At 36.6% G+C, this 21,463-nt stretch overlaps 1 protein-coding gene across 10 annotated transcripts in view; it reads left to right on the top strand.

Annotated features, from left to right (window-relative positions):
- Positions 1–21,463, top strand: part of MPP7 (membrane palmitoylated protein 7) — a 156,179-nt gene that overhangs the window by 40,330 nt on the left and 94,386 nt on the right. For all 10 annotated transcript variants that reach the window (XM_030009144.1, XM_030009142.2, XM_030009141.2 and 7 more), the window contains 2 exons: positions 1,211–1,377; positions 15,128–15,246. In XM_030009144.1, the coding sequence (XP_029865004.1) occupies positions 1,341–1,377; positions 15,128–15,246 (156 nt within the window). In that variant the 5' untranslated portion in view covers positions 1,211–1,340. The remainder of the gene's footprint in view (positions 1–1,210; positions 1,378–15,127; positions 15,247–21,463) is intronic.

The raw sequence follows: 21,463 nt of genomic DNA, 5'->3' as shown, positions 1-21,463 counted from the left end.
ACAAAATTTTGAACAGTGTACAGTGTTTACAGCACCTGTATATTACTCTTCGACAAGACTGTTGCCAAGTACAAATGTGTCCAAAATATGTACTTTCAGAGCCAAGATGACTTCAAAAGTCATTCTGATTAATATGAATGTGTTTAAAAAAACCCCAACAAACCCAACAAAAACCAAACCAGCAGCAGCAAAATGCTATTCTGTTTATTTATTTTCTTATGCTAAAGCAGAACTATGCTGCTTTCTTTCTTCAAGGATCCTTTCTGTTTACTGAAATCTGGAGAAAACCCTTGTTTTCTGTTAGCTTCTACTTCTCCCTCTCCCTTCCTTCTCCTTGTAAACACATCAGCCCCTGCCCTGCTATTAGTAAACATTTCCAGTCTTAACTCTGAATTTCTTTTCACAAGTTTGTGTTCCAGTTTCATATTTTAACATACTTGAATTTAAATATGTTCACTTCCATTTGAAATTGGTTTTTACTTTTGTTACATTTGCTCTGAATTTTCCTCAAGAACTGGTTGAGAGACCCCAATTTTAGTATCAGTAGGCCTGTGCAATTATTTTAAAATGTTTTTAAAAAAATACTGACTTTGTAGTAATGAATTACAGAAAAATTCCTTACATCTGCATGATAATGGCTCAGTCAACTCCATGAATCAAACTGCTGTTTACCTTAGAGAAGTGTTTGCCCCAGTCCTGCTTTTTTACAACTTCAGTTAAAATTTAGATTATATTTCCAGATTACAAATTAAAATTGCATGTCAGATTTTAAATGAACTGAAAACAATTGAAAGGAGGTTAAGTAGAAACACTGAATAAATTACTATGCTACCAAGCAAATTTTTTTTCTGGGATCAGTAGTAGCAAGATTTGAGTGACTTAAATTATTCACTGTTTTAATAAAATAACCCTAGACTTTATTTCCAAAATACCTGACATGCTAGAGTTAAAAAGTTTAATTTACATAAGAGAAATGTGTTAAATTATTTTTACGGCAGAATGGAATTATAGGCTGGACTGAAGAAAACAAAACTTGTTTTACTGGGGGGGGGGGGGGGATCTTAGCAGTCATAAATAAATACAAAGCACTTTGTTTTGAGAGTCTTAAATCAAAAACTTATTTTGTGATAATGATTGGATTTGGTTAGCTGCAGTAATTTACAGTTTAACAACGTTCTTAATTGTAAAATTCTGTTTCTCTTCTTTCTAGGAGAAATTGGGAGATAGCATAAATCTTTGTAGACAACTTGGCTGCAAGCAGTTAAACTGAAATTAACTTCTGCCTTCTGGCTGCAGAGTGCTAGTCTGACGTTCCTTTGTGATACTCTGCAGACTAAATCATGCCAGCGTTATCAACTGGATCTGGAAGTGACACAGGTACGCAAGCCAAGGAGGACTGCATGTTTCCTCCAGATCTTATTTGTTAAGTCTACAGTCTCTATTTAAAGAAGTCATCAAATAAGATAATCAATTATGGTCTCAACAGATGCTTAATTTAAGACTTTAAACATAACCTTTTCTCCCTGAAGTTAATTCAGATACATGAAACACCACAGATAAAATAAATTTTTAAAAGTCCCACCACCACCTTCTGCCCCTCCACTCCCAACCCTCAAAAAAGAACTCCAAACAGATATTATATATGGATCTGAAGAATTTGGATTCACCTCTGAGCATGGTTCCTACAATGTTAACTTGAAAAAAGAGGAAAAAATAAAAGATGATATCATACATGCCTTAATATTTGCAGCAGTCTAGACTATCCCCTCTGTGAGTTACAGTTATCAGTGGAGTTATTTCTGAACACAGACTATTTAGTTTTGACACTTCTTTAACAAATTAGGAGAAGAAAAACACTGTCTCAAGTTCTCTTCCTTCCCTTGCCTTCAACGTCAGAGTCCAGTTCCTATCACTGTCTGCAGGCAGTGGGAGTGCAGATACGTAGCTTTCCATAGTTTTCACCTTCTTTGTCACAATATTAGGCTATATTCAAAGTTAAATCTCATATTGCTGTTATGCATACATTCTCTCTATCTGCCAATATTTTTGTCCCTGTTTTAGGGACAACTAAAGTTAGTATTTTTGCTCGACGGTGTTTGGTAAATAGGTGATCTGGCTGAGGTTACAATACAAAGATCCCTGCTTTCCACCCCTGTGCTTGTTATTCTAGATCATATAGTTTTATGCACGAGAAGTAACAGCAGGATTTTGAAAACGAAGAGGGAGATTTCAAGTCAGGAATCCAAAAAAAATATGTATATAAGGAACTGCATTTGATTCTTATTTTAAATAGACCTTTCAGTGCAGTGATTTCCTCCCTCCCCCCCCAATCCATGTAAAATTTCTCTTAGATTAAAAGCTTAATCTTTAGAGTTGTGTGTGTGTGTGTGTTTATTTATTACCATGGGGAGGGAGGGTTGTGTTTGGTTTTATTTGCTTTTTTTGTCTCCTCATTCCTGTGTTTAAGGGATTTGACTATCATCTTGCCAAATCCTACCTCTACATACCTTTCTTTTCTCTCCCCTCCCCCGTGGAAATAACTGCAGTTGAAGCTGTTTAGTATGCTAAAGCTGAATTTTGGAAGATTTGTCAGGGTCCAGTCTGGGCTGTTTTTCCACTCTTGATCTTTGCTTTCTTTATCACACAACCTTTTGTGTCTGTCCAAAACCTGCCTTTTTTTTTTTTTTTTTTTTTTTTTAAGTTATTACTTGGCCAAATGCTTTCTGACATTTCAGAAGTCTCAAGAACATGTTGAGATGAACAGCAGGGGGATGTGTGATGACTGCTGCCTGATGCTGACAGTTTTGCTTGTTTTATTGTTTAAAGAACGTTAATATGTCCAAAAGTAATAGTCATGGACATATTCTCTGAATAAAGAAAGAAAAGGGCTCCAAAAAGTAGGAAAAAAAATCCTGATTTTAAAACTGTGTGTGTTTAAAATGTCTCTAAAAACATGTTTTACTGTGCTATTTAATGCATATGATGCTCCAAATACACCTTTAATAATTATGTTATGTGATAAAGCTCAACTATCTCCATTCTCCCAGGAAATCTATAGTAAAATATGATATGCACCATTAATATCTTGCTGTTAAATAATACTGCTTGTTAAATCCAATTTGTTTTCTGCTGCAAGTTGTAAATTGTTTCCTTAAATAAAAATTTTTACTTGGAGGGAAAAGAGAATTATTTGTTTTCTTCTACTTTCTTTAAAGTATTTCCTGATGGGGATGATAGGTATTTAAGTATTTTTTTGAATGATTACATCAAACTGTGCTTTCTCTCCTGGTTATAATACAGGTGGTTTCTAATCAGAGCCCTGTTTTTCTGCTATTACTCTCACTCTTAGATTAAAAAAAGAGAAACACAGAAAAATTTGGATTTTCTTACCTCTGTTGTTCCTTGGTGGGTAGACCAGTTTTCCTCTCACCCTGCCTGCGTAAACTGGTGTTGTGACATGTAATGAGTTGAAACTGCTGTAGTCCATGAGAGGACTGTCTGGGATGCTGTGAAGTTAGCATGTCAGTTAGTGGGAACCTAACAAAAATGCACCTTTAGAGTAGGGATGCAACTTTGTTTAGTCTGTCTGCTAAGACTCTGTTTTATTAACGCATTCAAACAAAACCCCAACCTAGCTTATTTTTGTGTCTGCTCTATCCTGGTGAAGTAAAAGTAAACCTGGATTTAAAAATGAGTGAAAGAATTCATAGAGGACTAGTAAATAGAAATGCATCATCTGTGAATATTGAAAAGTTGCCAAGTCATGGACTATTGGAAGCTCGGACACTAGTATGGAAACACTGACTTTTTTTTTTTTTTTTTTTTTTTTTTTTTTGTTATAGTCTTAGGCATCAGACCACTGTTAAAGCAGCATAGTGTTCATGATGGGCCACATCTGATCAGACTAAATCTTGACCTACTTGTGTTAATTTTACATTGCTTTTACTTTGTCAACAGACTTTATTAGGGATGTCACCATGTCCTTGTGGCTGCTTCTTTCAAATACTTACACGTGCTTTTGTTATACCACTTTTTAACCTGTATATTCTTCTAAACACAAACTATGCCTCTTAAATCTGTTTTGAGAGGCATTTGCCAGACTTTAAACTATGATAAATCAAAAGCATGGCTACAATATTTGCAATCTTTTGTTTAAAACATTTGTTTTAATTAATTTAGATTCATCAAGTGACTTTGAAATCAAACTTATACCTTAGCAGTCTGATCTGGCTTCTTAACTTAAGACAGAGGAGGAAGGCCTGTGTGCACATGCTTCTTTCTCTTCCACTCTCCAGTAGCCATGTAGAAACCCTATTTTTATATTAATATAATAATAATAAAAATAATAAAAATTACTTGTTGTTTGACATGTGCATGATTCTGCTCCTCCCTTGAGGTTTATAGTACTGTCAGTGTCAGGTCAAAGTTATCTTAAAGCAACCATCTTGAACGGAAGGCTGAGCTCCTGCCTGAGGCTGCATCTGAAGCTTTAAGTATTTTCTGTGTTGCAAAAGTCTGCTTGAACTCTGTGTGTAAGCCCATCAAACAGAGTTTGAAGACTGAGCAAGACGACTTGCACTTTTGCAGGTAAAGCAAGTCTGCGAGATCTGGCATTCACTTATCTGATATATTTAGGAAGATTTAACTTTGTAGTTCTGGCTTCACAGTAGTTGATGGCAGCTTCGTTGCTGACTTTGGTGGAGCCAAAATGACATCATTATGCTTTAAATGTTGTTTTAGTGTGAAAAACATCGTAAAATTGTTACAGATTTCTTTCCTCTCAACCCTGTATCAAGCTTGCTTAGCTGAGGAGTTTAAAAATGCTTTTCTGTTTGTCCTTAAAAACTAGTGCATGAATGTGCAAAGCACACTTGGTGTTTTTGATTCATGTATTGTCAGTGGGAAAATCATATTTATGGGCCAAGTTTGGCCACCAAGTAAAACTGTATGAGATTGCTTAAATATAATGAAAGTCAGAAGCAGTTCTTGAATTTGAATATTGTAAATTACAGAAAGAAAAAATGTGCAGGGCTTACATTAGTTTCTTCTTGAGTACATATAGGAGCTAATGCTATGCCAGATAGTGGAGTTTTTTCAGTATTACAAGCCTGTAAAACTGAATACATGGTAGTTTTTTAAATTAAAAAAATGCAACACATTTGTTACTAATGAAATTGTAAATTCACGTGGCCTTTAAAATATTCCCGGTTTTAGTGTTTTCTTCTCTATTTTGTAATAATACAAAATAAAGATATGAAATTAGTTCTAAATGTTAGGTATTTTTCCAAACTGCATTTTTAGTAGTGTATTCTGTGATTCTTTAAGAATTATCTCTACCTCTGAAGCTGCATGCTGTCGATGTGGATGTACTGAATACTAGTAGAACTATTTTGCTAGAATATTATGTTGATATGATAGCTCCATAGACCATATGGATTACCTCGCAGGGAAGTGAGACCACTGCAAGCAATGTAAAGTTCAAAGATGATTTTGCAATCATCTGAACACCGAAAGATGCTATCCTTGCTTTTACTGTTTTCATATAGATGTCTTCCCTTTATTTACTACTAACGCATTTTAATCAGCTTGCCAGTTTTAACATAATCTTTTCTAAGAATGCTTGATAATGAAAAGGATAAAAAGGTAGAGAGAAAAAAAAGAAACAGTAATGACATGAAGAAAAAGCTGAGTAGTTGGCTGAGCTGAGAGGGGGACATCAGAAACTTCTGTAGGGGAAGAAGGACAAATTAGGTTGAAGTGGCTAAAGATTTCAGCCTTTTAAACCAGTTTTCAGAATGAGGAGGGAGATAGAAATCAGGCAGTTCTATTTTTACAGCCTGTTTAAGAAAATGTAATAACATAAAATGGTGGCCAAAGGTCTGGGTTCATTGTCATGAGATGAAGAGAAAGGGAATTTAGGAGAGTGATGAAGGAAAGATTTCTGGGAGTAGCTCTTCCGTTGGAGCCTGCCAGGGTGAAGGCTTGCAGGGCAATTGAATCCTGCTCCAAACTGTCTCTGCTTCCCCGCTGACGTGCTGCAGTGGAAACGGAGCAGATGGAAAGCCTTCGCTTGCCTGCTTCACACCATTGCTTACGACTTAGGCATAGGTGTGCTGCCACAAGTGTAGTATGTAAATGCCTTTGGCTGCATCGTGATTTCAAGGCTACTTAAATTTCTCACCAAGTTGAAATGCACAGATATGGCTAGATTTTCATGAAAACTGATACGCTAGCTGAGGCAAAATTTATACAGAATTAATAAATAGAGCCAATATTTTATCATGCATTCTTGAATTCTCCCCATCTCCAGCTGCCAGAGGCATTAAATGGCTTGTAGGCTAACGTGAATATGAAAGATTTGGGAAAGTATGAGACGTATGGCTAGCTTTAATTGCTATCATATTTAATTTTTAAAAATACAACTTGCTGGTGTTGGAAAGGGTATTTATTTTGGTATCAACATATTTATGGTGACTGTTGGAATACTTGTTCAAAGTAGAATGAAATTTCTCTAAACTGTTCTGGTTTGGGTTAATATTTTATGTTATGGTAGACTGATTCAGCAGTGTGGAATCAGAAAATGTGTGCAATTATATTTACTGATGGTAAACTCTTTAAAACTGTTACAGTTCTTGGACACAAATGTAAATTTAAATGGTCTGGCAGCTGCAACAATTTTTACTCAATTTTTTTTTTTTTTTTTTTTTTTGTGAGCAATGTGTAGTTTTGCAGTAAATTTGAAAGTACGACAGCCTATATTGTTTCTAACCAGAGGCTTAAATGTATAGCTATGTATGTTGGACCAAAAGCTCTAATTACACAAATGGTTGACAGTTCCTAGTGATGCCAGATGTCCTTTGCCAAGAGCAGACTGCCATGCTGTACCGTTCAAGTGTAGCTGTGCCAGCGTCCAGGTTAGCTAGCAGACCGTATGTATCGTGTGCATTTGCTGTCAGATGAAAGGTTCTGTGGCTTCTCAGCCCAATTTCACATCAAGTATTGGCTGATTTAATAAAACTAAAGCTGTTAATCTGAAGGAAATTTATTACTACTAAGAGATAGTGAGAAGCTTCCCTGCTAGCTGTTAGTTGCCTTGCTGTGGAGCACAGGGGTTCAAATATGATTTTGTGTTTAAAATAACAGATTGGTTTAAAAAAAAAACAACAAACAAACAAAAAATCCCCTCAGTGTAGCATATTAATCTTAGGAATAAACTATGAAATAGTTTAATTATTTAAAATAGTTTAATTTTCTAAACTTACTTTCAAGATAAGATGATGATGTACTTGACCCTTTAAACTTTTGTATATTCCTATATACCTCTATAGACTTGTATATCAAGTGTATGTGGCTGTATATATGACTGATTGATGTAATGGCATAGCTTGTTTTGAGTGTCAAATTTTAAACTCAGTCATACAGTGAATCACAGCACTGAAATAATATGCTGGCATGTTTTTGGGCATCAGTACTGCCTAGGATTGTAGGACTTTTCCTTCTACTCTCAAGACACAACATGAAAGGTTGAGATACGTGGTAATCAAATGGTGTTTCCAGTAGTTTTAGGCATAATAAGTTGAAAATAGTCTTGACTTCTGTTGTTAGAAATCTTTATTCAGTCTCTTAATGCGATATTGTGTCCTCCTTTTGCAGATGTAAAATGCCACTTTCAGTATTCCTTGCCACCCCTCCCCAGTACCAAGTCTCTTAACGTTGCAAACTGTGACTAAAGAGTTAAACATGGCAAGCATGCCCAGTGACATCCTAGCGCTGGAATGAGTTTTTTCCTGACTGACTGCCAGGTACTTGCTATTGCCTTCTCTAGTGTTGATGAAGATCTAGATAGAAAACCTAAAGACTCACCAAGTTGATGTCTATACAAAGGACCAGTCAATTAGTCGAGGTTATTCAAGGTGTCGTAGTATGCAGGCTTCGTTGGAGGAGCTAAGAGTTTTCGAAAAAAATATGAATGTCAGATCTTTGTATGAGCTTTCCACAAGCTGCTTATTAATTTGTGCTTGATAGGTCACTTTAAATCAGTTTTATGTATGTGTTGCTCTTGCAGATAATAGGAGAGCTTTTGAATACTCGTGAAAGTACATTTTATGAACTTTGAAAGTATCTTTGTTGATACAGCATTTAGTAACTACATTTTGAGGGGTTTCGATTTTGAAGCAGCTTTGATGAGCTGTACAAGCAAGAACTCTGCAGCAACAGCGTTGCCCTGTATGAATGCAAGTAGGGATCAACTATTTAACTCGCATCAGAACATAAAGGTATGTGGTATGCTAAATCTGAAATACACATGTTGAGACAAATCCTAAAAGACCAATAACTGTTTCAAACAACTGCGGATTCTTTAGCTCTGTGAGCCAAGTTCCAAAACTGAAGACTTTTCCATTTTGAAGGAAATAATATTTTTAAAAGTGGTGGGCTTAAATGATTGCTCGCTTTCAACATTTTCTGTCATAATGTTGTTTTAAGGTGGGTTAACAAATTACTGTAGCTTGGAGGAATAAAAATTTGGTACAACTTTTAAGTTAAAAGGCTGTATTACCCTTAGTGATTATGTAATCTTGTACTTTGAGGACACTTACAGCAAAATTCTTGTTTTCATTAGGAAAAAAAGAGCATTGACATTTCTATTGCTGTGCCATCCATAAGGATTTCAGCAGTTTACTTTTTGTGAATTTGCAAATCAATCAAACCAGATATTTTTTCAAAGATGCTGATCACTCAGATATCATGATTACCTAGTTACTCAGTATTCTGTACCTTTGAAAATTAGGTTAATCCTTTTTTAAATCACTAAACTGCAAAATTAAAAAAAGGTACATGCTGGAATGAGTTAATCACTCTGGTTCTGCAAAGAAAAATTGTTAGTCTTTAACGTTTTGCAGTGTCAGGAAGCCCATATATTTGGTGGAATTACTTAAGAGAACATAAAAAAGAACTATTTGTAGCACGTAAACTTGAGCACATAGTGGTCTTTTTACAACTGGAGTCTGATAGGACGGTGCAGTGTGTCTGTCCTAATGCATATGTGTACTGCATATGTTTTTATTTGAACCTGTGCATAAATACTGATCTTAAACTTCAGAATGAAGTAATTTTCAATATTTGGTGTTAGTGACTGATTTTATTATGCAGCAGCGAGGATGTCAGAATGAGTGTTTCTGCTGCAATGCTGTTTGCTTTTGTGTAAGGCAAGTGTTGTCTGAGTCTTTATAGAACTGTAAAGTACAGTTCAAATGTGAAAAAATGTCAGCTTGTTATAAATGGCAGCAAATGGTGCTGATTATTTTACCTTTGACAAAGTGGAAAATTTAAAGGCTGGTGTGTCCCATTTTATTAATACAATAAAATTTTACAGTGTTGTTCTGGGCTTAGATATATGTTCTTTAGTGTTTATTATCCCTCAGTTACTGTAAAAATTTTTGATTCGAAGTCTGGCATCATTGTTCAGAATGCTAATTCAGGAAACTAATTAACATATGAAAGCAAATGCACATCCATTTGTCTCCATTTCTTTCCTTACGCTAACCAAAACAAAGTTGGTGTTTTCTTGTAATATGCAAGAGCGATGGAACGCAGAGACCATATTTTTTATCATTTAGCACTAGTTTATAGCTTCCACAGACTTGTCCTAATAATGAAGCTATGAAGGATATGACAAGAATGGTGATATTAAATTTCTCTAGACTAACAGTAAATTTTTCCATTCTGATGTCAAGAATGTAGAGCATCTGGAATCTGCAGTGTGAGTGGTTCAGTACGGGAACACTTTCATCAATTGCTTAGCCATTTATTCTCCTCCTAGGAACAAGCAGTCTTCTATAGAATATAACACTATGAAGGAAGCAATTTTCTAGAACTGGAAAAATTCTTTATGTCCCGTTGTTTCTGATTTAAAAGCTTTCCATTGCTGCTTAGTCTTAAATCTTATTGCATGTGCAAATTCAGTGTACACATTTTTAAATTGGAATTGCCATTATTATACACTCTGTTGTTCAGATCGAATAAAACTAAATTGTGTTAATTAAGCTTAGGAAAAGCTTGAAGATACTCTGAAGACAGGAACTGCTTAAGTGTGTTGAAAGAACAAATTGAAATTTATCTATTACCTTTTTAAGCAGGGACAGTGCTGAGTTTTCAAACATAGCTGGATTTTCCCGTGAAATTATTTCCTTAGTCCAAGCTGGCAGAATGCTACAAGCCTTATTCTGCAGCCATTTTATCTTACTTGCTCTTGCAGCAAGCCCAAAATCTTCAGAGTAGTTTCTCTATCCATGACACGCTGTTGTAAATTTTAGTTTTAGATTATGTATGTGTATTTAGATTATTTACACGCATCTAGTTTACATGGACTATTTCTGTAGGCAAGGTTATCTAGTCATTGGTTTTTAATTCCCTGTGTCACTTTTCTTGGCTGAACTAAATTTCATGAAAAGTGTATTGTATGCCCAATATTAATTTATTACTTCTAAATTTCTTTATTCTTGAATCAGGTAATCAGATTTAATAGACTATAAAAGCACCTTCAAACAACCCCCTCCCCCTTCCACTCTTGTAAGAGTTTTATATTATTCCTGTGTGCAATGCTTGTCTTCTTTTATTAACATTTCCATGCTATAGGCTTTTACTTAGTTCACATAAGTTTTAGATACTGTACCTAATTTATATAACATGAATATAAATAGCAGCATACTAGTATCTAAAACTAGGAGCTCCCTTGTTTATCTGAAATTGACTCCTGTTACTGCCACTGGATTATATGACCTTGTTTAATCTAGAAAGAGCCCTTTTTCGCCCTGTGTTTCAATGATTTGGGGATGTCCAGGGATGATTACATTGTGATCTGGGCTTCCTGCCTGCCCCGCCCCGCCCCCCCCCCCCCCACATTGTAGGACTGACCGGACCTACTTCACCTCTTATAATTGCAAAATAGTCTTACATCTCCATGTTTAAGCTCATTGTTAATTTTTTTTTTTATGTATGCTCAGATCTTCTGGGACCTTTGAATAAATTATCTGCTTTTAAAAATTGAAGTAAATGAGTTTTTCTTGTGTAAGTCATGTTTACTTTACTGAATTTTGACACCTGAAGTATTTTGATACTAGAAAATCCCAGTGGACCTATGATTCCTTTTAAATATAAAACCTGGTTATGTTTAGGCAAACTAGACTAAAAAAAAAAATTAGAAGAACCTGAGCAGAATAGCAACAGTATATAAAAAAAGCTTTTTTAATTTTTTTTTTTATTTTTATTTTTTCAAGACTCTTTATAGGATTGCTCACATCAGGCATTAAAAAAACCAGGACTTTTTTTTTTTTTTGGCTTTTCATGATTTTTTTTTTTTAAACACAATCTCTAGGTACTTTTTTTTTAAAGCTTTTTTTGTGTGTTTATTTAAATTGTGGGCATCTTTCCAAAAATGCGTGCAAAATCCTTTTTTTAATAGGAGGTCCATGCATGTCATATGACTCAAGAAGGTGGGACTTTAAGAGAAACATCAAACTGAGACCAAGAGCACAACTGAGGCCTGGCAGCCTCATGCTTACAACGGTAGCATTCAGCTCTGAGGTGCTGAGATACATCTCATTCCATGGCTTACGCAACGAACGTGCGTTTTTAATTTACAAAGCAGTTCATCTGAATATAGGGGTATAGCTATGATCTTTTCAAAAGGTAATTTTTGTTTTTAGAAGTGATCAAAAGTGTTCAGTATAGCATCACTTCAGTCTTTATAATTGCTACTGAAAAGACTAAAAAAAAACATTATCTGGTTTCAACAGCTTGGCAGTACTAAAACCAGTGAGAAACTTGCATTTATTTCAGTGGCCTTTGGCTCTGCCTTGCAGAACCACCTGAGCTGCTAGTTAGAAGTTTTGCAGGAGGTTTGAGGTTGGGCTGAAGCAGTCTTCACTGTTAAGTTCGGATTACTTCTACTGCTGCATGGCAGCATCTCTGTACAGTGACACCTTACGGGGCTGCAGAGATTTGAGCTACTGCCCTTCAGGTGTTGGAAAGATGGATGTGATAAGTTATCAGATCTGCTCATTTAAATTAGGCCAATATGTAGTTGCCAATGTAGTCGTTTCAACTTCATTACCAGTTTACAGTAACTTGACAAATTATTTTTTCCATGTCACAAAAGCACTTTCTTTTAAATCCCATTTGCTAGTAAAGTCATATGCCAGCCATAATTTTCACTGTTTCTTCACACTGCAATGAGTAACAACAACACACTTTATGTAATTGAGACACAAATAAAATGCGATGTTTTAGTTGGAGGGGTGTGTGTGTAGAAGATCCACATACTGTTTTTCTTCATATATAAAAATCTGAATGCCCATCTGAAAATTTTTGATTCTGTGCTACTGGGCACCAGAGAAGGAACAAGAAAAAATGAGATTCTGTCTGTAAAAGTAAACCTTTACAGGTGCTGGCATCTTCTGCTGCCATTACCTTCTGTTTGGAAGGATGCTATAGCTGAGTCTGATGATCTGGAATTACATAAATTTAACTTTAGACATATTCTAGATCTTTGTCTTCTGTTCTCCCCAACTAAATACCCGAAGTCCTCCTTCTGCCCGATTTTCGTTTGGCTCCTTGATTGAGGTTTTTTTACCCCTGGCTACATAGTGCTCAGTTTCAAGAGGAGTCTGAAGAGGGGAGCGTGGTGTTATCCAGCATGCTGCGTGGCATAGTCCTTGGGTTCTGCTGCTGCAGAGAAGAGTGGGATTCTGATTTCCTTCTGGCTGAAAGCTATAAACACTGGACTGTAGAGCCAAAGCAGGGCACAACTAGAAACATATCCATGAGATTGGATAAAATCAGTCACCACCCATCTAGGTTTCTCCACTTCCCCAGGAGAGTTGCACAGATTGGGTGGTGCATTGCTGTCGAAGCTGGAGTAGCGCACTAGGGACATGGACAGCCGTTCCCCTGGAAGGGGCAGTTCAGGGCTATATGAATAAGGGAAGCCCACAGCCACTTTTGAGCTGGATGTGTGTAAGCACTTGCAGGGTTAGTCAGTCCTGGAGTGCCAGCAGGCAGGATTTTTCTCTGGGAGTTCTGTGCATAAAACTTAAGTCTCATTATAGGCAGATTCAGTCTTACCCTGTGTCACTACTGTAATAGTTAGTTAATCCATTAGGAAACATGAACTTTCATTTTATTTTCACTGGGGATTTAATTATCAAAGCTTTGAGGAGCAAGTTACAAGGATAGAATAGTTTTATAGTTGATTATGTGTGAAATTTAAGCAGATCTGGTAGGTCAAGGAAAAGAAAGCTTACTCTGTTATACATCTCTTATTTGAAAGGAGTGGCTGAAGTTAATATTTTCTTTCTTCTGAATGGCACACATGAATTGTTCCTAAGCAGTTATGCCACTGTGTGAGTTTACATTGAACCTTCTATTCCATTTTCTAACAACCTTCAGGTTATTCTGAGGTAAACGTATTTGCAGTAACAAAGGTGGCTATGTGCAGAAGTATAAGGCTGAGTGTAAAGAAGTTTTTTAATTTTCTATATGAAAATGTTTTTGAAGCATAGATTGTGTGATAAACATAACCATTTTTGCTAAGTGCTGAAGTTCTATTTGTCCAGAAAGTCAGAGTCAAGAGTACCATTCAAACCCCTGTTCTCTGGGTGTCAGCTCAATCACTGACTGCGTCTCACTAGGCAAGGCTCAGCGTTCTTTTTGTGTCCGTGCAAAATTGTAGTGGCATGAGTTGTATCCTCTTTTTGCAGTATTTCTGAAGCATAAATAAGAGCAGATTTAAATAAAAGCAAGATTCTAAGAGAAATGAATATCAACCACCAAAAATGCTTGGACCACAAAAAAGAATGTATCTGGAAGGAACTTCTTTTTCCAGAATACTTTACTGAGAGGCAGTAAAAAGACAAAGTTAAATAATTGGATCCCGAAGGTGCTGTATGTAATTTTGAAAGGGCTATGTAGTGCCTGGAAAGGTTGTGAAATTATGTTTACTAATAAATATTCTAAATAATAATTTTTAGGGAGATAATAGGCATAATAACAATAGGTAACCTATAACTTACAACAGTGTTCTTCACCAGTAGAATATCTTGTAAATCTGTCCTTATGATGAACAGCAGCACTTACTCAGACTAAAAATAATAACAGGACCGTGTATCTTGGATCCCAGGAGACTATTGGTGTTTTTGTAGACAGCAGACAGGAGAAAAAGGCATTTTGTCCTTTTTACCCCAAGTAATCCCACTGGAAAATTAAACATGTGCTATGAATTGATATCAACTCATGCCAGGTTCCCTCCCTACAGAGAGCTGCTGCAAACACTGTTGCTACATTTCTTGGACAGCAGTTTGATGGCTTGTGTGCATGATGGATATTTTATGCTGTATGCTACTGTGGAACAGTGTGCTACTGTCTGCCCCTCCGAGACCGCTGGTGAGGTGTGCCACAAATAACTGGGAACAGCAATTGCTTTAACCCTACGGAGAATCTCAAATACCTGCAAATGAAAAATGTTACTGAAGTATTTCTGTGTGCCTATGTGTCTGGGAAAACTGTGTTGGTTTTATTTTTTAAGGTTTAATCCTGCAAAACAGAGCAGTTCCTTTTGTCTTGCTGTGGATTCCTACTGAACACGGGATAAAAAAAATATTAAGCAATATATTAGCAAGAAATATTTAGAGAAACCACGAACCTTTTTTTAATGGACCACCCTATCCAGTTTCTGTTCTTTTAAGGAAGTTTTTCCTATTCATGACTCATTTCACTCTTTGGCTAACATCAAGGGAAATGGAATAACGATTAAGCAAAGGAATGTATGGTTTTTTCTGGTTTTGTCCTTTTTTCAAAACCTTTATGAATTTTTTGCATAACCTTGTGTAAATATATACGGATGTAGAAGCTTGACAACTGTGACAAGGTAAAAAGTACACTGCTAATACTTGCTTCTTAGTAATTTTTTTAAAATGTTCCTTTTAGTTCTACAAGTTAATGTTATGCTGAATACTCCAGACTCCCTATTCAGTTAAAATGACATGCTCCAGGCAGCCAATTACACAGAACTGTTAAGTGAAATTAATGAGATCACCCCTAGATTACACTTTGTTTTATTTTCATTTTATAGGTCTGTACGAGCTGCTGGCTGCATTGCCAGCCCAGCTGCAGCCACATGTGGACAGCCAGGAAGACCTGACCTTCCTCTGGGATATGTTTGGTGAAAAAAGCCTTCATTCACTGGTGAAGGTAAACCACATTTAAGTCAGATTCTCTTTGAGAAGAGCATATGGAAAAATGTTTTGAGCGCCATCTAGTAAACCAGTGATCAAACTGTTGCTCAGTGAAAACAAAACAGCCTTGTTTTAACTCTGTTTCTGTCAGGGGTGGAAGTTGTTAAATAAGATTCTACCAAAAATACATAGATGATTTCATTTAAGAGTGATGTTTTGGCAGTGTAACGCTAATGCAGCAAACATATGTTGTTTGCCCTTGTTTAGAAAAAAAAGAGTACGAAATAGTAGCAGGAAATCTGAGACTTCTTTATGGTCAACATTGAAGACCTGGAGTTTAGCTTAAATAAATAAATGTTCACAGCAAAAATTAGAAGGAATATATTTTCTGAGGTCAAGTATGGCAACAGTTCAGTAGCCACATTAATTTAAAATAATTTCCTTTAACAAAGTCAACTGAAATTCTAGTAAGCTGTTTCTTTTATTGGCTTGCCTCCATTTAAAATTGTGTTTTGCACATAAATATGTTGGACTAAAGTACCACCTAAAATAAGTTTGGAAGAATACTTGAATAAAGTATAATGTCCTGCTACAAAAATGATCAGCAACAAGAAATCAAAGCATGCCATGGGAGTATGCAGAGCTACCCCGATAATGTTAAAATGTTTCTGCTTATAGCAGAAAAATTGGACCAATCAGCTGGTAAGAAATGTTCCACTCCTACAAAATGGTAAGTATGTCTTCAGTCTTCAGTACAGAGCTAATTCAAGCTGGAAGGAAGTTCTGAGGTCTCAAATGAGTCAGTAGGTGGTAGTAACCCATGCTGTGAATATATCCAGACTTCTACATAATCGAGCAGAATTTCTTACCCTTGTCAGTCACTGATCTAGAAGAAGCTTAAAATCGGGATTAGTTTGATGTAGGTTTGAAAGAGTCACCTTTTTCCATTTCTTTCAGCTATCTTATTCTGGAAAAATATGTAATAAGGTTGATACTTGGCCAAAATTATTTTCAAACTAGCTGTAAATTTGCATATAAAAGTAAACACAAGTACTCTCTGGTAGTTGATACACAAAAGCAACAAGCAGGAGAACAGTGCTTGGCGGTACTTGCTTGCCTAAAGAATTTCATCAACGTTTCTGAAGTGCGGTGATTCCCAGACTTTGCTGCAGCTGTCTGGTCCGGTGGCTCAGAAGATCACTGCAAAGGGAACACCGGTTGTCTTTCTAATAGAGGCTGACAGTGGTGTGCATCTGAGCAAAATGTTAGGTCAGTTGCTAAATTAGTTTTCTTTCTGGATTGGGAATTAAAGAAGGCTGGCTAGAAAATGAGTGTGGATGTGTGAAACACATTTCAACATTTGCTCTAATTTTCTATTGAGGCAAAACCTAAACCTTTTCAAACTCCTTCACTTGCTCCCTTTTGCCCCTTCCCTCAAAAGAAGACAAAGATAGCACAACAGTAATTAGCTTACTCTCCTTGAGTATACTCTCCGTTTGGAAAAGTTGGCTCTCCTACTGGCTCTCCTAGTTGCGTGCCCTAGTTACCACGTTACTTGTTATTGCAGGGTGGATTGGTCTTTCTGCTTCTAACAAAAAAGAATTAATGAGAAGACTTTCTTGAGGCAGATAGAAAGTTTGGGGGATCAGTGAATGGTCACTTTATTGCAGTTGTAACAAGAAGGCATTGAAGTATTCCAACCATTTTTATTATTTATCTTGTACATTTTATGTCCAAGTATTAAATGTACATGTAACTCTTACCCTGTGAATGGTTCTTTTAATGTCCTAGTAAGTCTAACACTATCTTACAATAGACTTAATTCTTGAAACTGCATCTTTAGTGTTCACTAGTCACACTTCTGTAATACACCATATTAATTTCATTCAAAAGACAAAATTTTTTAATTACAAGAATTGAGACTATTAGGAGCATCTGGTCTGATCCAGTGCATATGACAGGCTATTGAACCTCACCTTTTGGTTTCTGTGGAGTTCAGGTATAGAAAGTAGGGCACGAAGAGCTTTCAAAAGGTTATCTAGTGCATATCCCTGCCCCAAGATGGGCTTAACTGTATCTTAAACTCATGGTATTTGTTTGACCTTTAACACATTTTTAGAAGGATTATTCAGTATCCTATCAAGTTTCAGAGAAGGCAGTCCATAGCCTTTTTGGAAGAGAGCTGTAAGAGCAAAAGAAAGAACACCATCTGCCATAGTTTTTCCCTGTTATAAGGCTTCAGAAGTGCCAAACCTTTCTTTCTGGGTTCCGGTGTCTTATTTGAAAGACTGTTTTTCCTAGCAATAACTTCTTAAAATCAATTGTACTTGCAAAGACAAATGTTTTTAATTCCTCAGGCAGACAATGATGACAGATATTTTGTAATAAAAAAAAAAAAAAAAGCACTAGCTTAGGGCCAAGGATGTTGCGATCCTGGTATGTGTCGGTTTTGCAAGAAAATGAGCATGGGTATACTACTAATTAGGCACTAATATTTCTCTATTTAAGATAGACACACTGCTTAATAAAAACTTCTATGCTGATCTTCTTACATTACTGTTTAATACTTTCAAATATTAGAAAAGAGCTTTTTTCCTAAGTTATAGAATGGATAAAATGCTCCAGATTGCTTGAAAGGTTTAAGTATAAAATGAACTTTCTACTTTTTTTATGGATATTTTAAGTTTTATGGGTATTTAATTATCACAGTGTTTTCTGTATGGTTGTATACCATAGTATATGGTTTGCTATTCTGGCTCTCTTAATACTGAAGAGAAAGAAAAAAGTTAAAAAAAAAAGCCCCAAACCTTGTCTTGGAGTTCTCTTCATTCAGTATTGTTGGACAGAAACCTCTTTGTGAACTTGGATCAGCCTGAGCTGTTCTAAGAAGTCAGAAATGGAAAAGTTGTATTAGATCATCCAGTCCATTCCCCTGCAAATACTGGATTGTTCCCTACAGTACATTCCTATTGTAGTAAGTAAAACCAGCAAAAACTGATGCAACTGTTCTTGCTGTCCCTTTTCTCAATAAAGGAATCTGTTGATTAGATTTTATTTTGCAAAGTATAGAGAAGAGGGAACCCACAACTGTTGTTGACAGTTTGGAAGAGAAAACTGGCTCTGGATAGTGAATGTTTAAAATTTCTCTGCTTCCCTCAATTTGTTACTTCCTTGTCTTATTACATGACTCTCTTAAGTTCTACCAAAAATCTTCAGCCATCTCATTACTTTTTATATAGCAGAGATCCCAATAATTCTGTAGAGATTTATAGAAAAGAAACATGAAGAGATGATCCTTCAGGGTAATTATGAGCACTAACGTAGCTGAAACCTGAAACAGTACACATGTGCTCTGCTTGGATTTTTTTTTAGAGGAACAGAAGGGATAAATAAAGATCTGTTCTAACTACTTTTTAAGCTTATTTTTAGAGGAGCTGCAAGAATTTCCATGTGCGTTTGCTTGCTATTAGTGCACCAGACACATGTTTTACTGTTTGTCTGTTTTGGTCCAGGATGAAGCTTCTACGTGCACTGTTGCCTTAAACATTTCTGGTTGTGGATTACTCAAGAATTGAGTAAGCTTATCTGTTGGGCTGCTACTGAAGTATTTCTTAACCAATTGCAGTTTACTGATTGGTTTTGGCCAGCTCAGAGCATGCACAGTTCTTTAGCCAGTACTGTACTTTGCATTACGAAAAAGAAGCCACAGCAAGTGGTGTTGCTGTTCCCCGTGATAGGGAAGAGTTTGTACATCCAAAAAGCAGTACGTGGCACTGGAAAAGAAAACAACTACTTCAAAAGTAAGGAATAATTGGTGAATATAGTCTGATTTTATTATAACTGCATAGTATTTTAGTAGCTGGCCCTGCAAAACCCTAATTTGTGCTAATTCTCTATTAGTTTCACCTGGATATGACTTGACTTGGAGTTCTGAGAAATTATTTTGTATGTGTTAATGTTTGTCCATGTCGATGGCTAACAACTTTTCCAAAAATACGATAGTCGAATGTATCCTGGTGTAATCTCTTTGGCATGTAAGTTGAATCATATGATTACGTAGCCCAAATTTTACAATCAATGTGGTGTAGAAGTATTGGAAATTTTCGCTATGAAGACTCAGATTTTTCAGTATGTAAATGTAGATGCTTTCAGCCTACTGTGGTTCTGTTTTTGGTAATGAGAAAAATAAAGATACCATTTACAAAAAATGAGCTGACTAGGGCAAAGCAAAAGGGATTGACTTCACACATGCTTACAGTGATAAAATCAACGATCTGCAGATGGTGTGCTAAATCTTCAGTCTGGACTGGTACAAGCCTACTTCATAGGCAAGTTTATATACACTCATAGTTTTTACCCAGAGCTTTACACACAAACTCCATGAAAAAAGTTGTTAATCTGTAGGATGAAAGGGTTTGCATCTGTAGTACAGAATCAGAGAGTCTCAGTAAGGTTTCATGGCTTATTTTATGGTAGAGGATAGACTAACTCATAGCTATCCAACCTTTCACCTGGGAAGAGCTATGCAGGTTCTTTTGACACTTGCGGAGGGGTCGTATGGTGCAGTTTCCCCTACCTGTGATGTGTTAGACATTCTGCAGCCAACATCCAGGTGCATGCTGCACAGATCATGTGCATTCATCTCACGTGTCATGCATCTGGATGGTGAATGCTCCTGCCTGGGCACAAGCTCAAGCATCCACACATTTGGATCTTCTTCCTGGAATAACGTAGAGAAAGTGGACTTCAGATTATAAGAGTTGTTCTGATGAGTCGTGCGTGACAACTGATTGTTCTGGACTCATTGTTCTGAACTTTTGATGGGAATGACCCATAGATGGAGGGAATTATATCTCTGTATGTGTCAAACGACTGGGAGGGTGATGGTGGATGAGGAGGATGTATTAGATAGTGTAAGACCTGAGCATGACACAAATGATATAGAATGAATGATTGTGCTGAGATGGAGTTGGCTTTCTTCATGGCAGCCTGATGATGTTAACGTTGACTGCTTCTGCACTTCAAGTTTGAAGCTGATACTGAAATATTTTTTGCTCAACATACTAAAGTTATTTACTTTCTCATTACTTTGTTCTTCATGTATACTTTCTCTAGAACTAACATTTATACAATCTTCATAATTTATTGTTGGAACTGTCTGTTTTCTGTGGCTCACAAGAACCCTTTTCTGTTAACCGTTATATTATATAGAAGATGGAGAGAGCAGGGTGTGTTTGTGAGGGGCTTTTGGTGGCTAATATGTTTGCACTTGTTAAGAGAATAGTGAGAGCAGTTTCTGATTTCAGGGCAGACAAAAGCAGCCACCTTGGAAGGAGCTCAGAGGAGCTGCATTACCCAAGAGCAGCAAGCGTGGAAAATGCACTAGAAGAGAAAGTGGGACTGGGGTTTCGTAGACCATAGGTGGCAACTAACCTCAGATCTAACAGAGTGGGTGGGTTGTGGTTTGGGGGGAAAGCATTGGAGAGTTGAAGAGAAGTATGGACCACCTTGGAGTGGGTGGAATTATTGAAACTGATAGCTCATTCACTAAAATGTTGCTTTGGTACTTGAAGTCCTTAAGGTTCTTTACTGCTGAGTGCTCAACCATATTTATTTTTAAAAAGCTGTGCCTCCCTGGTAAAGGGACTAGGCTGTAGTTCTGTAAATTCATGTGGAGGTCTGAAGTGCTGTTTGCTTTGGAGATGGGAAGAAATGAAGGAAAAGGCGGTGTGAGTAAGCATTTACCACCTGGCCATCTGGAGGAGGAGGTGTGAGTGTGGTGGTTGGCAGCCAGTAACAATTCATGGCCAATGAAAAATAATTGTTCTTCATGCTCTAGAGGAGAATCAAGGAAGGTTGCTTCTTACGTTATAGTTTACATCTTTCAGTCAGAGAAAACATGCAAAGCCTACTGATAGCAAGAGTGAAGCGATCACTTTTGTAATGCAGACTGTCCAAACAATGCACAGGTGTGGTCTGTTGTGCCGGTTTGAAAACTTTTACTATTTCTGGCAAGGGGAGAAGGAATTTACCATAGTTGAATTCATTAATATTGCTGTACTAGATAATAGGTGGCAGTTGCTTGTCATTCTTTAAATCCAGATCATCATAGATCAAGGAAATCTTAATTTTTGTAAGGATGTCCTTGTTCAGTGAATGTCACTTGTTGAAAGAGGCGTGGTCCAGTCTTGCCTCAAGTCCTGCTGGCAAAGCATACGATACTCAAAGTTTTC

The sequence above is a fragment of the Aquila chrysaetos genome, chromosome 3, assembly GCF_900496995.4.
Source record: "Aquila chrysaetos chrysaetos chromosome 3, bAquChr1.4, whole genome shotgun sequence".
Lineage (NCBI taxonomy): Eukaryota > Metazoa > Chordata > Aves > Accipitriformes > Accipitridae > Aquila > Aquila chrysaetos.
This window is presented reverse-complemented; position numbering and strand designations above follow the sequence as displayed.